General features: G+C 47.5%; 1 protein-coding gene across 1 annotated transcript in view; it reads left to right on the top strand.

Annotated features, from left to right (window-relative positions):
- LOC119373678 (uncharacterized) overlaps window positions 1–3,614 on the top strand; it is a 64,606-nt gene extending 60,992 nt beyond the window's left edge. The window contains exon 4 of the mRNA XM_037643741.2: window positions 1,959–3,614. Coding sequence (XP_037499669.1) covers window positions 1,959–2,113 — 155 coding nt within the window. The 3' untranslated portion in view covers window positions 2,114–3,614. The remainder of the gene's footprint in view (window positions 1–1,958) is intronic.
- Window positions 3,615–15,946: the final 12,332 nt, after the last annotated feature.

Below are 15,946 nucleotides of genomic sequence, written 5' to 3'. Positions count from 1 at the left end.
CAGTTACCAAAAAGTGTTTTTTTTTTTCATTGTGATGTATTAGAGGGGTACTAGCACCAATTTTCGAAGATGAGTTTACTTTGTGATACAAATTCCTGTGCGCAGAGATGGCTCCAGACGAGTGTGATGTGAGGCTGCTGTGTCAATTCTGGTGACTTCACGCGCCAGTATGGCTAGTTGCGATGTCAGGCACAAAAACACTCAAAATGGTCACGTGTGCATCACGAAAAATATTCAAAATGGCTGCTTGTGGGTCGCCAACAGATCCACGCAGCGGAACGGCCGTGGAAACATCACGACGTCTTGTGTGAGCACGTAACAAGCAGCTCATACCATGTCATGACGTCATGGTGCAGTAGATACTGAAACTAGCTTATAAAAACATATTGCAATTACTTTTTCAGGGTGCACTCACGCTTACCAGCACATTTGCCTTGGCTCTTGAGAAGCTGGTCTTTCATTTGTCACAAGAAAAGCAAAAAATTTTCGTGTGTACCCCTCCAGTCTAGGAGCTCCTAATGTTGTCATATTTCTTTTTACAGCGAAAGCTGTTATGAGATCATTTCACAGGCCGTTTTTGGCGCCGTAGTTGTCCGCCGCCACCGCCGCCGGTGTCCGTAACCAGTATCGCTCGAAATAAGAAAAAAAAAACGAAATAAGAAAAAAATTCCAGGATGGGACGAGGTTCGAACCCGGGCCCTCTGCATGGGAGCCCAGTATTCAACCTCTGAGCCATGCCGGTGCTTGAAACTGCTTCGCAAAAAGATCCTATACAGGCTTCATGTCGGGAAGGAGCCACATTAACATATGCAATATAGCGTGGTAGAAGAGTAAAATAAGCACCAAGCGTCGCACAACGCGAATTCTGTAACCAGGCATCACACAATGCGAATTGCACAACGAGTAGGTTGTTGAATGCTTCCAACCCATTCTAAAGGGCTCTGCCATAATTCTTCGTCGTCATCAGGCACAGCATCAACAAAGTGCGCATAATGCCTTACATGCGTTTAGCAGGTACCACGGCTCTCCGTAGAATGACGAAAAATGCCACAGTGCCTGCTGCCCTACTTCTAAAATATTACCATGATTTATAGCGTAGTGGGTTCCTCGCAAGTGCACTTGTATTGGTTGCCAAGGAAGCCAATAAGCGCATGATCCATTTCCTCGGGGTCTCAGTAAAATTACAATGATTTAGAGCGTAGTGGGCTCCTCGCAAGTGCACTTGTATTGGTTGCCAAGGAAGCCCATAAGCGCATGATCCATTTCCTCGGGGTCTCAGTGAAGTTCTTCGCCCCCCCCCCCCATCCCGTCTCTCTCCCACGTCAACGTATGTTATACAGCATGATGGGAGAGGGAAATAGCGACCGGGCGTCACCCAATGCAAATTACATAACTGGTGGGCCGTTTAAAGCTTCCAACCCATTACAAAGGCTGAGCCATAATTCTTCATCGTCATCAGTCGTCGCGTCAACAAAGTGCACATAATGCCTTACAGACGTGTAGCTGGTGCCTCGTTTCTCCGTAGAATGACGAATAATGGCTCAGTAGGTGCTTCCCAACTTCACAAAAATTGTGATTTATGGCGTAGTGGGTAGCTTTCTAGTGTACTTGTATTGTAGGCCCAAGAGAACTTACAACGGGCTCTTGAAACGCCGCTCTTCCAGCTTTCGCTGTGACTGTGCTGCAGGGGCGTAGCCAGAAATCTTTTTCGGGGGGGGTTCAACCATACTTTTTGTATGTTCGTGCGTGCGTTTGTATGTGCGCGTGTATATATATGCAAGCAAAACTGAAAAATTTCGGGGGGGGGGGGGTTGAACCCCCCCAACCCCCCCCCCTTGGCTACGCCCCTGCTGTGCTGCAATTTCAGCGCAGGCCTGGCGTTTTTCTGTTTGTCTGAAATTTTTTTGTTGATTTATGTGCCGACTGACATGCTCTCTTCACACACACGTCATCTGCAGGGACTCAGGTTGCGCAACTCGGGGATCTGAAGATGCTGAAACATCGGGCCACGCAGACCGATCCATGGCTGGAACGTTCCCCACGGCTTCCCAAGGTTGTCCGCAAGAAACGAAGACTCGACGAGGACGACGCCGATGCCGTCGACAAGCCCTGAGAGGTTAACCACCACTGTTGCCACTCTTGTAAGCTGGCAGGATGTGCGTTTTAATGCTTGTGGCAAATATGTGTGCACGCATCACTTTCGTTGTTTTATATTTGTTTGGCTGTGCATTGCCTCCCAGTTCTCAAAAATAAAAGAAATGCTAGTTGTGTGTTTAATTGCGTGAAAAGTATTGTCGCCTAACTGAGGAACTCGGACTTTATTTCTTAAAGATTACAACATTGCTGGAAATCTTAAGCATCTAGATCAGGCTGTCCTTTGAAAAGCAATCTTGTCAGATTACGTTTTCAAAGTCATCGTTAAAGTGCACCTTCAACGGGGCACCTCTGCTCCTAGTGGTCAACCTTTTGACTGGGAATTTCTAAAAATACGGAAATGGGGAAGGATGCAATACATAATGTTTTTCTGAAAATCAGCAATTTTCTAATAAAAGAATGCTTAAATTTTTTGTTGCTACCGACTTTCGTAGCCCACAGACTGTGTGAAGCCATATTCTTCAGGCAGGGGCAGGAACAGTTTTACTGTGGCGTCACAACACTAAGAGAGCGGTTCCCTTCATTAGTAGTCACAGTCGTCATTATACAGTTAGGGGAATGCTCGTTTTGGTGCTGCACAATCCAATGCACGTTGCTCATAGGGTAAATATACATAGGTGAAACATCCTTCTCATCCCCGAATTCCTCACATCTTTTTGTTGAGGTTTCTGAAAATGGCAGTCTAACATATTGTGTAGTCATTTTAATAACTGCTGCCATCACGCAGCACACCACAGTAATTTGCTTCAAAACTCTTGCGTGCATTTTGGAATATGTGGCTGATTCCGTTACATACATCAGACATTAAAGAGCTTGTGTTAACTTTTTCGGACAAGTCATATACTTGTTCATCTTAAGCAGGAAGCTTATATAACAGGACAGAGGCCTTATCTGTGGCACATGTTACTAAAAACTGTCATTGTATACTTTAGTTTGTCTGACCAAGATTTAAGTAAACTCAAACATTTTTTGTCATGACACTTAAACAACTGAACTTTTGGGGCAGCATTTCAGCTCTAGCACATTGTCCTCATTTCCTTGCTTGGGACTGGCTCATGCGAACTTCCTGACACACTTTAACTGGTGCCATTTTGCAAAGCGTTGAATGATTGTTTTCATTTCTGTTGTCTTAGGTTGGTTACATAAAATGCTGAAAGAAATGCATGTTGATGTAAAAGGAGGTGCATGCACAGCCAGCTTTTTCATTTTCCTTTTGAAACAGTATAAATATTTTGTGTGGCATGAAGCACATTTCACAGGCACGTATTTATCGTTGCAGCACTAAGCTGTGTTACTAAATGCATCGTGTATTTTGTCAGCCTGTCAAGTTGCTCCATACCCTTGACGTCCTTCAGAGAGAGAGAGAGTGATAAGCATGTGGATTCTATCATAGTCACTTGAGTGTGTGGATTATGTCTGGAAATGAATACGTTTGTTCAATAAATGTTTTTCCTCCTGGATGCATTGCTATTTCTCTCTTCCTTTTTAACAGTAAAAACAATAGCCACATGTTCTCGTTTTGCACAGCTCCTAATATGCACGCTCTGTTGCATTCTTGTATGGACAAATGATAATAGGCACCTGACCTCTGGGAAGCCTAGGTTGAGAGTAAAGAAAGATATGTGTGACCAGGTTAAAGTCCTTTACGGCAATTCACAACGCCAGTGATTCCACTCCTGCGCCAAGTGCGCCAAAATGTATTTACTGCGCCATCCTGATAATCTCGATGAAAATTGCGCCAAACTGCGCCAAAGTCTTGGGTTTGGGGCGGCGTGTCAGAACATGTGCAGCTTGATATTGGGGCTGCCAAAGTCGCAACCATGGACCAAGAATTATTCCGCTGAATAAATAGCACTCAAGCGTGCGTCCCGAGTAAGCCATGATGCCATGCACGGTGCCGACGCAGCTTCTCTTCTGCAAGTCGGCTCGACAGCAAAACGCGCTCTCCGCAGAGGCTCGTGACGTCTAGGCACGGAGCAAGAGTTCTTGAGGAGGCGAAACTGCGCTCGCTCGGGCGTCCTAATAAAGTCACGGAATCGGGCACCGCGCTCACGCGCCCTCTGTCGTGAGCACGGTGTAAGAAAAATAATTTATTTTTCTTACACCGTGGTCGTGAGAGTCCGCTAGCGGAGAAGGAAAAATGCGCGCGTCCCTCTCACCGCGCTCTCCGACGAAGCTCGTCGGTTCAAGGCTATTCGTCGCCGATTCGCCGTTCGCGCTTCACGCCCGAATGGATGTGTTTTTAGGGGCGAAGCTCCTTAAAGCGGCACCCGTTCGTCCCCGTCGTAGCGCGTAACCAGTCTTAACGCTAGTACCAGATCTTGACCTCCAAGGTGGTGCCGGTGGGAGATTTCTCCTGTGCGTTGTTGAACAATAAAAAATTCGCAGCGTGCGCGTTAACTAAAAGCCGAATTCTTCTGTCTCTCATTCCCCATTAGCAGCCATTGGCATGTTCCAGTAGGAAACGTTAGTAGAAGTAGAAGTGTAAGTGTTAGCTAAAAGCCGACTTCTGTCTCTCATTCCCATTAGCAGCCATTGTTTACCTCCAAGGTAGTGCCTGGTGAGATTTCTCCTGTGCGTGATTAAACAATAAAAATTTTGTTCAAAACGCCGTTGATTGATGAAATAAACCAACGAAAGACGCCAGATGTTTTCTAAAAGCAAAACGAAAAGACGCCAGATGTTTAAAGCAAAACGAAAAGACGCCAGCTGCTTAACGAAAGACGCCAGATGTTTCTCCTCTCCTACGGTCCTCGCCGGCTCCAAATTTTAACGCGACTGCGTTAAAGAGCTTGTTTCGCAGGAATATCGGTGTCGGCGTCTGTGAGGCTAGCTATTGAGAAGACGTTGCGCACGGGGCCCGATTACGCTATCGCGTTCTACTCTTAAAGGCGAAGCTCAAGCGCATTCGAAGTTTTTTCGGTAAATTAACGAGAAAAATGGCGTCACATACCGGAAAATTACCAGCGTGATATATTTTGTACAACGCGAAATCTCTAATTGTTGATAAGGTGAACTCAATGAGTTAGGTATAATTTATTTCAACGACTGGTGGGACTTACACATCAATTCAGATTTAGGTAGTTGCAGCGGCCGCATTTAGATGGCGGTGAAATGCTAAAGGCCCATGTGCTTACATTTAGGTGCACGTTACAAAACCCCAGGTGGTCGAAATTCCATGTTGTCTTTTTTTGAGAACAGCAGACAAGTAGCTGGGACAGCGCACGGAAAGATTGAAGGCACGGCGTCTTAACAACACTGCCCGTTTCGGTTTGTCAAGGAGAACTTCGCCACCAAGCTATGTCACTGTCCGAGAAGTGCTTCTCGCAAACGTAGTCATGAGGCCTCAGCTGTCGGTCTTTTCTTGGTATGGCGCGAGCCCACGCTTCCAACCTTACTAGGTAACTAGGAACTTTGAAGGTAATTACCTTCTCCTTGCAGGACGCGTACCCACTGCTGCAGTTCGGCACGACACATTTCCGCCCTATCCTGAAGAAGCACTGGTCGAAATCTGCAAAGCACTCTCCTTTGTCGCGACGTGAAAAGCGCGCGCAAACATCAAGGAGTCGGCGCCGCCGGCGCAACGCGCGGAAGCCACTGAGAGCGCTAAAGAGAAAGAAACCAGCAAATCGCGAAGGGAACTTTCCCTCCCAAGGCCACCTAAGCATGCGCGCGCACAACATGCGAGTGAAGAGCAAGGGGCGCGTGCATGCGGCGGCAGACGTCGTCTGCTCAGGGGCTCTACTAGCAGTTCGTTTCAAGCGTTGTACGGCCTATAATTCCGGCAGTATCAATTAGTATCTGCAGCTAAAATATCTGTCATATCTTCGGATTGATGCTACAGACAGAAATCTTAGAAATTGTACAATGTACGAGGCGCTATCACGATTTTTATGCGTCGCGTCCATAGAAGAGCATGCAAAAGATGTTAACTAGAGTCACTGTATATGCTACCTTTAGGTAGCAGAGTAGCGCATAGGTCCGGCTAGCAACCACAGCTATGCGGTGAAGTCGCACTTCGTTTTTGCAGGCGACATGCCTACCGTGTCGCCGACAAGCCTCTCTGGCGTGTCGAAGACCGGCGATAAACATTGGCTGTCGATGGCTAGTGTTAATTCAGTTCGCTGCAGCGGCGGCGCCGAGAAATGAAATGTACCGCGCCGCCCTCGCGCGCTGCCGCGGCCTAGAGATTCTCTTCCTCAAATACTTCTTTCTCTGTACGTCTAGGCCTATCGGTAGCGAGAAAGTGCGACGGCGATTCATCGGCGGACGTCGTCTGTTCCAGAAACGCTGCTGATAGCTCGTTTCAAGCGTCGCACGGCACGTAAGGAAAGCAATAAAAATAACTACATTCGTGCCGCTAAAATGTCTGTCACTTCTGTTTCTGGACATCGCGGAATGAAATCTGGGATATCGAACTTTCCTTGCTTGGAACAGCACGTGAACTGTGGGAACGCGTTGACACTTCTCCTCAGATATACTTTATGCATGGATCTTCATCTAGAAGAGCTTTTTCGTAATTCCTTCCACCAGCGCATCCGAGTTTGTAATCACTCTGCGGTAAGTACCCCCTAAAAGGCCCTGCCCTTTCGAGCTCACGTGCTAGGGTTCTAATTCGAATTTTTGCTTGTTTTTTTAAAAATCCCATCTCATTAATAAAAGCATATCTCCTGGCCAGCCGCAAATGCGCAGCTGTCAGTAGCGGGCCCGTCGCTGACGGCCCACAGTGAAGCGGCTGCGCCATGTTACACGTCCGCCCCGCACTTTCGAGGGTCAATAGCTGACGGTTAACAAAACTCAGCAATCAATGCGATACCAACAAATTGTATTAATAAACGAAGTAAGGCTAGCAGCTAACGCTTTTGGATTCGATCTCGCGTAACTCAACAAAACGCTGGTTTAAGGGAATATGGCCGCTCCAGGAACCGAAGCGTTTTCGTGCTCTGAGTTCTCTAATCGCAAAGTATAAGCGTTGAGAGCACAGCAAGTTTACGAGCCGTCTCCTGATGCCTCGAGATAGCGCGCGCGCTAGCGACTGCACCCTTCGAACGATGCGGTCCCCCAACCGCCCCCCTGGCGTCCCTTCATGCTAGTTACGAAAGACTGGCGGGGCGTTTTCCTCTCTGTTTGATGAGCAATCGACGGCAGGCCCGCACGCGTGAAGATCTTATCTCATGCGCTCTCCGTGCGACGGAGACAGACGGCCGGCCGGCTAGTTTAATCTCCGCTTCAGCCGCGTTCGTCGCCAGCGCTCGCGAGCTTTTACCCGCGGCTAGAATGCTCGTAGTGATGTTATCAATTTGGACTTCATACGGAAAATTACGGCAACGGCGACGGCAAAAATCCGTCGAGAGTGTCCATATAATTGCTATCACAATAAAAATTTAAAAAAAATTGAGCCATTTCACTCTGTGAAGTGGATGATAAGCGAAGCTGTTTCACGCATGGCACAGAGGTGACATCGTGGAGGACAGTTGGATATGTAAGGCCAGGTTGTTAACGGCCAGGCTGTTAACCTTCAATACGCAATCTTAATGCGAAAGCCTCGGATGCTTTATCAAACACGAAAATTGACCGTCGGCGGCGTCAATCGATTGATGCAATAAATAATCATCATGCGATGGCGTCATCATCACGTCATAGATCGTCAAACCTTGTGAAGTCATCATGGCGTCATATATCGTGATGTCACGTGATGACGTCATCACATGACATCTTCGCTTTACACTGCTTCCGTGATCGGTGCGCCGATCATGGAGCTAGTGCAAAACCAGGTGAGGTGCAGAAAGCATGCAGAGAGAGAGGGGGAGGATCAGCACACATCGATCGAGAAGAAAAAGAACCTGGCTTTCTCCTTGGAGTTTTCTTAGGGGAATGCATTAGGGACAGTGTGGCTCTTTGCCATTGAGGCACTGCTGTACATCACGGCGTTTGTCTACCATGTCTGCTGATAACCACATAGATGTATTTAGAGTGTTATTTCGTAAAGGGCAATTTTATTGATCCGGTATTCTGTTTATTTACTAGTGTCGAAAATAATCACCGAAGAGGTTAATCCAGAACACTCAACTGCATGAGCCCTTATTTTTTCATTAGCGAGTGAAGTATGTAGTTCTCCTGAGATGATTGTTTCCATGAGATTTGCAATGAATCGAAATATTTCTAGCCTTCATAAGAGCCCCATAATATTATTCAGGTGCTTGAATGTTAATGCGATATGCTTCTGTAGTATACTCCAGGATGTAAAATTTGCTGCTCCAGAGTACTCCCAGATGCAAAATTATCTGCTCCAAAGTGCTCCAAAACGGAAATTTTACTGCTCCGAAAATTGCTCCAAATCAGATGTCCTCGGTAGCATCACTGAACGCAACAGTAGCGTCGATTGTGGCATCTCTTCGTAGCGCGCGGAGCTGTCGCGTTTGCTCTTGTTTTCGCCATCGCTCTGGCGTGTTTGACACAGCGGATAGAATTTGATAGCTGTCTTTCTGGGTATTAGGGAACCGAAACACACGCAATATATTAAGCTAAATCGTTGTTTCGCACTAGAGCACTGCACGGGCCCGGGCCGGCCCGAAAGCCCGGACCCGGCCCGACCCGCGGGTCGGGCCGGGCCGGGTAAGGGGTTGTTGGATCGGGCCGGGCTCGGGCCCATGATCTTCGGGCTCGGGTCGGGCTCGGGCCTGAGCCAGGCCCGTATTAGGCCCGGGTCACATACGTATATGTATAACTGCATGTGTACGTTGTGTGGCTTTGTTTTTGTTGTTTTGTGGGGTTTAACTTCCCGAAGCGACCCAGGCTATATGAGACGCCGTCGTTGAGGGCTCCGGGTAATTTAAACAACTTGGAGTGCATTGGCGTGCACAGAAATTGCACAGTACAAGACGTCTACAATTTTGCTCCATCGGTATGCTACACGAGATTTCAAGAAACGCCTAATATAAGTTTCCGCCATTATAGTGAGTGAAAGACGTTCTTGGGTACCGTGTAAGGAAAGCAACGGTACACTGCCTAGATTAGTGTATATAAGATCTGCGCGTTCGTATCTAGGGAAACATTCCGAGTATGCAGCTACGCTCGCATGCCCGTAAACTGGCCAGCGCGACTTGTGAGTCAATAATACTCAGGGGCTGTTTTTCGTGCATTTCGAGTGCAAGATGCGGAGCGACTCTTATAACAGGGCGAACGTCGTTGTTGATTTTGCCATTACTAGTGGTGAGGCGCCAGACCACAGAGACACTTGTTTCCCCGAGTGTGGCTCACAACTGGAGTGATCAGGCTAGAGAAGCGATCCGGGAGTCTGGGAATAACCGACACGCAGACTGATTAGTTTTATTTAAAGCACCCTTTATTCAACACACCGTTACTGTACACACGTCTGACACGAGGACGGTGGCTCGCTCGTTAACGGGTGTGCCTTGCTTTGACAGATCTATGGCCCTGCGGTGGCGGTGACTCGGGGAAGAAGGGTGGGACAAAGAACCTTGTTGTTTTGAGAACGAAAACGTAGTGTAGATTGGGTGCAGTTGCCTGCCGAGGAGTCAACACGACAGCTTTAATTTATGTAACGCTGCCCAGCCTGGTGTAATCCTCCCAGAAGCAGCTAGAGCACGTTTTTTTTTTCATTGCATTGTGCAATAAATGAAGTTTGCAGGAGACTTGCTACTTTTACTCAACAGCCCTAGCTCGTATGGAGTTGATGTAGACACAACCTAAAAATGTCTGCCATGCTTTTTTTCTCCACTTTATGCAGGTATTATATTTTGTAGTTGTTCTTTGAAATGCAAATATGAGATGGCGTGGTTAGCACTGCGTGCGTACATGAAAGAGCCAGCTATGACTTCAATTATATTTTATATTGCCATGCAATCATTTCGCAAGAGTGTTACGCGCGTAATTCACCGAAAGTATACACAGTGCCAGTGAAAGTCGTGACACTGAAAGAAGTTCCTAAAACAATCTGTAGAAAATATCTTGTGTGCGCAGGTATCTTCACAATAAGCGAAGGTTGGACAGTGCCTCCTTTATGCTCAAGGCATAACTAGCTGAAACGGGCCGGGCCGGGCCCAAACCTTTCGGGCTCGGGCCGGGTACGGGCCACATTTAAGAACACCGGGCCGGGCTCGGGCGGGCCGGACATGGCATTTTCGGGCCGGGCCGGGCCCGGGCTGGAAAAATCGGCCCGTGCAGTGCTCTATTTCGCACTCGCTAGTTGCACCTGGTTCCACAGCAAACTTTGCTAGGGAGTCAACACTTCCTTCTCGCTACGACAGGTGGCGCTACGCGTCTTGCGAAACTCCGGAGTGTGACGTCTTCCTGTTTTCCTGCCAGTGGCGCAAACCATAATGGGGAGGGTGGGAGGGGGAGTCCAGACCTCCCTTGTATTCATGCTGGGGGACACACCCCTTGCAAGAGTCCCTCCTTGAGATTTACCTTTGAAGTATCATATTTGAATTGCTTGGCAGTTAAGCATAACGCACTCACCTTGACCCTTTCAGACGACACATATGAAGAACTGTCTGTAAATGCGTCAAATCGATAAAACGTTATTTCAAGGCACTCTACATTGTATTGCAACAAAAATAATGTGATAATGCATTAATTTATGTGTGGTATAATATTTATTTCTAATTCAATTGTAATTAAATGTCTGTTTATTGTGAAGGCATTCATGCTCCGTTATTGCGTTAATAGAATTAAATTTTACGTCAGAAATATAGTGAAAATTTGTTTTCGTGTATGTCCACTTGGAGCAAAGGAAAATTATACTTTTGACGTGGCTCGTGGGAAGAAGCACGTCGAACGACTCGTCGAACGGTGTAGTGACTTCAGCAAACTGGTCTTATACAAGAGTACACTGCAAAATGAAGTGAAATGAAGACAGATTTATTATGCAAGAGCTTCATTTCATCCGATGCTGAACGCATCTTGCTCTCGCTAAGCCCCCTATAGTTGTTACAAATGGCAAAAACAAGGAGTGTACACAGTTGTGTACATAGCGTGTGAAAGGGTTAATATAAGTTCTGAAGTTAAAAAAAGTCAGTTTCGCCGCAAGGGCGAAGTAATGAATGCGATAGCAAGAAAAGTGGCCCGTGATGGACGTGCTGCTACGCTGCAGAAAGATCTGCCCCCCGGCAGCAACTACCGCGCGAGCAGACACGGAAGGGCAAGGTTCTCCCTGCGTAAATATTAGAAGCGAGCGAGCTGGCTGACGACTTTTCAATGCGCCCGTCGCGCTCCTTGTGCCATGTTGCTGGTAATGAAGAAACGCTTATAAGCACCTGCCGTCTCCCAGTCCTGCCAGCGGTAAAGGGTTTGTATATAACGCTCGCCGTTAGTTACCTGAATGATCTGCGCTTTGTGGCGTAGTGGTTAGCGCCACGCGCTGCGGAGCGAGCGGTCAGTGGTTCTATTCCGCGCTTCGGAAGCATTCTTCTGAATTATTTTGCTTTGGGACTTTTATATATACATACATACTAATACATATACGGTGCATGACGGCGGCGGCAAAAACCAGCCGAGACTGTCCATATAATTGCTATCAGAATAATAATTGTTGGGGTTTAACGTCCCAAAACAACAATAGGATTGGGAGGGACGCCGTGTTTGAGGGCTCTGGAAATTTAGACCAGCTGGGTTTCTTTAACGTGCACTTAAATCTAAGCACACGGGCCTCAAGAATTTTCGCCTCCACCGAAAATGCGGCCGCTGCGGCCAGGATTCGATCCCGCGACATGCGGGTCAGCAGCCGACCACGATGACCACAAGACCACCGTGGCGGCTAATTCTGAAGTTTGAAGCCTTTCCAATGACTAGGAACCAAGTAAGACAGAAGCTGTTTAGTGCATAGCACTTTCAGGGCCCGTCTTGTCAATGCATAGATCTCTAAAAGGAGAAATACGTTCTTTGCGCGCAAAACGTTTCAGAAAAGAAGTCAGATAGGACAGTGCGCACACTTGCAACCGTTTTCACTGAAAAGGCATAAAGCCTGGCTTTGCGCGTCGCATCAGCGATCAAACTTATGTACGCCTGTCTAGTACAGGGGGGTAAGGGAAAAATCCCGATGTACTTGAAATATAGTACAGTAGGGTGACTACTTGGGCTGGTTGGTACTGCATTCTAAAAGGGAAAATACGTTCTTCGTGCGCAAAACGTTTCAGAAAAGAAGTCAGGACAGAGCGCGGGGTTGTAAGTGTGAGCGGGTTTGTAAGTGTGCGCTCTAGGAGCGCGACGGGCACATTTAAAAATCGTCGGCGAGCTCGCTCGCTTCTTATATTTGTGCAGGGAGAACCTTGCCCTTCCGCTGTCTGCTGCGCGGTTTTCTCGTGGTGAGGGGAAGAGGGATGTTTCACGCTTTCACCGTGATGCCCGCGCTCATGTTACGGAGCATACGAAAGTCACTCGAGCTCAAGGGACGCCGCTAAACGAACAAACAGAAGATGAGCGCGAACTATCGAGTGTCATAGCTCCACACTTGAAGCACGCTAGTTTCCTTCGCTGCTTCGGCTGCCTTTGCAACAGGAGCGCTGTTCAAACTGAGAGTATCCATTGGCGAGCCTCACTTCGTATAGCATTAATTTCTTGCTATCGCATTCATTGCTTCGCTGTTGCGGCGAAACTGCGACTTTTTTTTTTAACACGAAAGTGTCTTATGCCGTGGTCTACCACTGCTTCACTGACGTATTTCCGTCACGGATATCACGTTGTAAAATATAAAGACTAACAGATGGCAACGAAAAAAACGTTCCATCCCCGGCACTCGAACTTACAACCCCTCGCTCCGCAGCGCGCGGCGCGAAAAGATTAGGCCACAGACTGCACGTTCTTCGCCGTGCTAACGGCGAGCTATTTATATACACCATTTGCCGGTGGCGGTACTCAGAGATCGGTGGTACATCAGCGTGTTTTCGTTATCACTATCGAGATGGCACGAAGGGCTCAAAGAGCGTAAAGTTACTGCATATGCTACCTTTAGGTAGCAGAGTTGCGCATCCGTCTTCCAAACGCCGCTAGCAACCATGCGTTGCGGAGGAGTTGACGCTCGGGTGAATTCTTGTATTTCTCGATCGCGCCGCTGCAGCGAACTGGATTAACACTAGTCATTCACAGTAAAGTTAATCACCGGTCTTCGACACGCCAAACTTGCCGATCGGTGACCCGGTAGGCATGTCGCCTGCAAAAACGGAGCGCCTCTTCGCCGCATAGCTGTGATTGCTAGCCAGACCTATGCGCAACTGTGCTACCTAAAGGTAGCATATACAGTAACTCTAGAAGAGCGCGCTTTAAGAATCGACGCCCCACGCGTCGCGATGAGTGCGCGCCTCTACAGGGCGTGGTCGCTCGTGCGCGCGCTTATCTCTTGATGGCGGTGGTTTGTACGTCTTGGGCTCTCACCGCAAGTTTGGGTTGAGAGCACGAAGGTCACTGCAGCGGCCGCTTCTGCGAAAGGAGCACGCTGCTCACACAAAAATAAGTTACAACTGTGACAGTTCGCGATCATCCTGTGTATGTTCGTTCCGTGTGTCCTTTCTGCTTGAGCAACGCGTTGCTAGTTTCGAGCTGCTTGCCGTTCTTCGCGTGACATTACAATTTATTGCTATTTCTGTGGGGCGAAAGAATGCCCAACAAACGCTCAACTACGTCTGTGAAGACACGTTTCACTTTCGTGTTATACCGATTCCTATGACAGAGGAATCAGCCAGGGGCGTAGCCAGAAATTTTTTTAGGGGGGGGGGGGGGTTCAACCATGCTGTATGTATGTTTTTGCGTGCGTTTGTATGTGTGCCTGTATATATACGTATGCAAAACTGAAAAATTTCGGGGGGGGGGGCGGGGTTGAACCCCCCCTACGCCCCTGGAATCAGCCATGTTTTTTTTTCAGAGGGCACTGTAGAGGTAGTGCTTTCTGAATGCTACAGGTGACTTCTGTGCGGCAAATGTCTATTACGCTGGCCTTTAAAGCGCAAAGTAAACAATCCCCGATCATCTCTACCGGTAGTTATTTATGCAGACGATTTGGTGGAAGCCATTGACAAGTAGATTGGTCGAATATAATTGTGTTTGAAAAAAAAAAATCACTGGTGAATATAAAATCGTTTTACAAGAAAGATTCCAGGGGTAAATCATGGGAGGCTAACAGTATACACGATTGGAGCCGAACTTAAAAGATAAGCTATCCTTTACGCGTTACAAAAAAAAAAAAGTGCTATCATTTTCAGTTGATGGTTTAGTCCTAATAACATATTAGCTAGAAATATGCTAGAGCCTAACCTACGAGTTACACTTGGTAACTTCGCCATCTATCGGCTGCTCAGACAATTTATTTGAAAAGGTGTTTTGGTTTTGATATAATGAAAAAGAAAACACATTTATGAAATACAAAATGCCCGCATTGCATCAAGATGTGTTCCGCCCTTGAGCTTTTGCTGGATTTACGCCACTGGTTCCTGGTAATCATAGGCGTGCGCAGGGATCCAGATTGGGGGGGGGGGGGGGAGTTTTATCACAGCGCAAGCGCACCCCCCGCCCCCTTGTTGTTGGTCGCGTCCAAAAGACAACGCGCTTCATAATGGATAAAAAAATTATGATGAAACGATGGCGTCCTTCTCACAATGGATTTCATTTGGTCCCTGGCTTTGCGGGAGTAAAGATGAGAAGTGAATGGTTCATGGCATGTGACATGAGGGGCCTTCGGCCGCGGTTATCGCCAAAAGCCAGCGCGACCATTACCCTGCATGTTCTTTAAACAATGACAGGCCCGACTAAGTAAAAGTATGTGGCACTCTTTGCGTCCCCCACCTTACGTTATTAGGGAAGACGGCCTGATTAGGGGATGCAGGACTATTGTCTGAATGCAGATGTCTTCCGAGATCAGGAAGGGTGTGATGATAACAGCAGCCACATTGATATTCCCATTGCCGCCTGCAGCGGTTGCGCTGCAGCAAAATAGGCAGCCGCAGAGCCTCCATAACTCATCCATTTGGATTGCAGAAGGCTGGCTGAAAGCTTGCGAAAAGGCTTCAACTTTCTGCAGTTGGAACTTCAGAGATAAGCTGCGTCATATCCAGTTTGGTTGGAAAACGCCATCAGGACACGTACGGTTAGAAAAACGAGAGTACACTTTCACAGTGGGGGAAATTTTTCGCACAAAGTTTTTAGCTACCTTTACGTGCTTTGTCTACAAAGAAAATGCGTAAACATCTCGAAGCTGGCCTGCAGCCTCGAAATGAAAAATCAGCGATCTTCATGGACCAGGCCACTTGAGTTTTTAGCCCCGTCGACTTCGACATATATCCGAGAAAAAAAAAAAGGTGAGTCCCACGCATAGGTGGGAATCGACGTAAGGCAAAGCTTTTAGTGATGTTTACGCAGAAAGCCACAAAACTTTGCGAAGTCAGAAAAATAATTACAGGGGGAATGCTTAGAACTTCATAAGAATAGGAAGGCGAAGCGTAGTTGCACCCATAGCGATGTGGAGTGAAGGAAGAAAGCCATTTCTCGCTCCCTCACGACCGGTGCCACCGTTGCTGCGGAGGCGCGTGCCCCCTAGGCCACAACAGCATCAAGGAAAGCCGCTTGGAGAGGCAAGGACTGCTTCGCTTTAATCCTGTCATGCATGAATTAAATCCAGGGGATAAAAAGATTATTTTTGGCCTAAAAGTGCTAGATGCCACAAAGATCACGAAAGAAATTTATTTCAAGTAATAAAAAGCCTCTGTATCAGATTTCTGATGTGTCCCCATATGAGGACAATATGCCGTAAGCCGATATGAGTCCTTGGTATCAGTACACATGA

This window comes from Rhipicephalus sanguineus, chromosome 11 (genome assembly GCF_013339695.2).
Source record: "Rhipicephalus sanguineus isolate Rsan-2018 chromosome 11, BIME_Rsan_1.4, whole genome shotgun sequence".
Taxonomy (NCBI): Eukaryota; Metazoa; Arthropoda; class Arachnida; order Ixodida; family Ixodidae; genus Rhipicephalus; species Rhipicephalus sanguineus.
The sequence above is the reverse complement of the archived record's forward strand: the minus strand, read 5'-3'. Positions and strand labels throughout refer to the sequence as shown.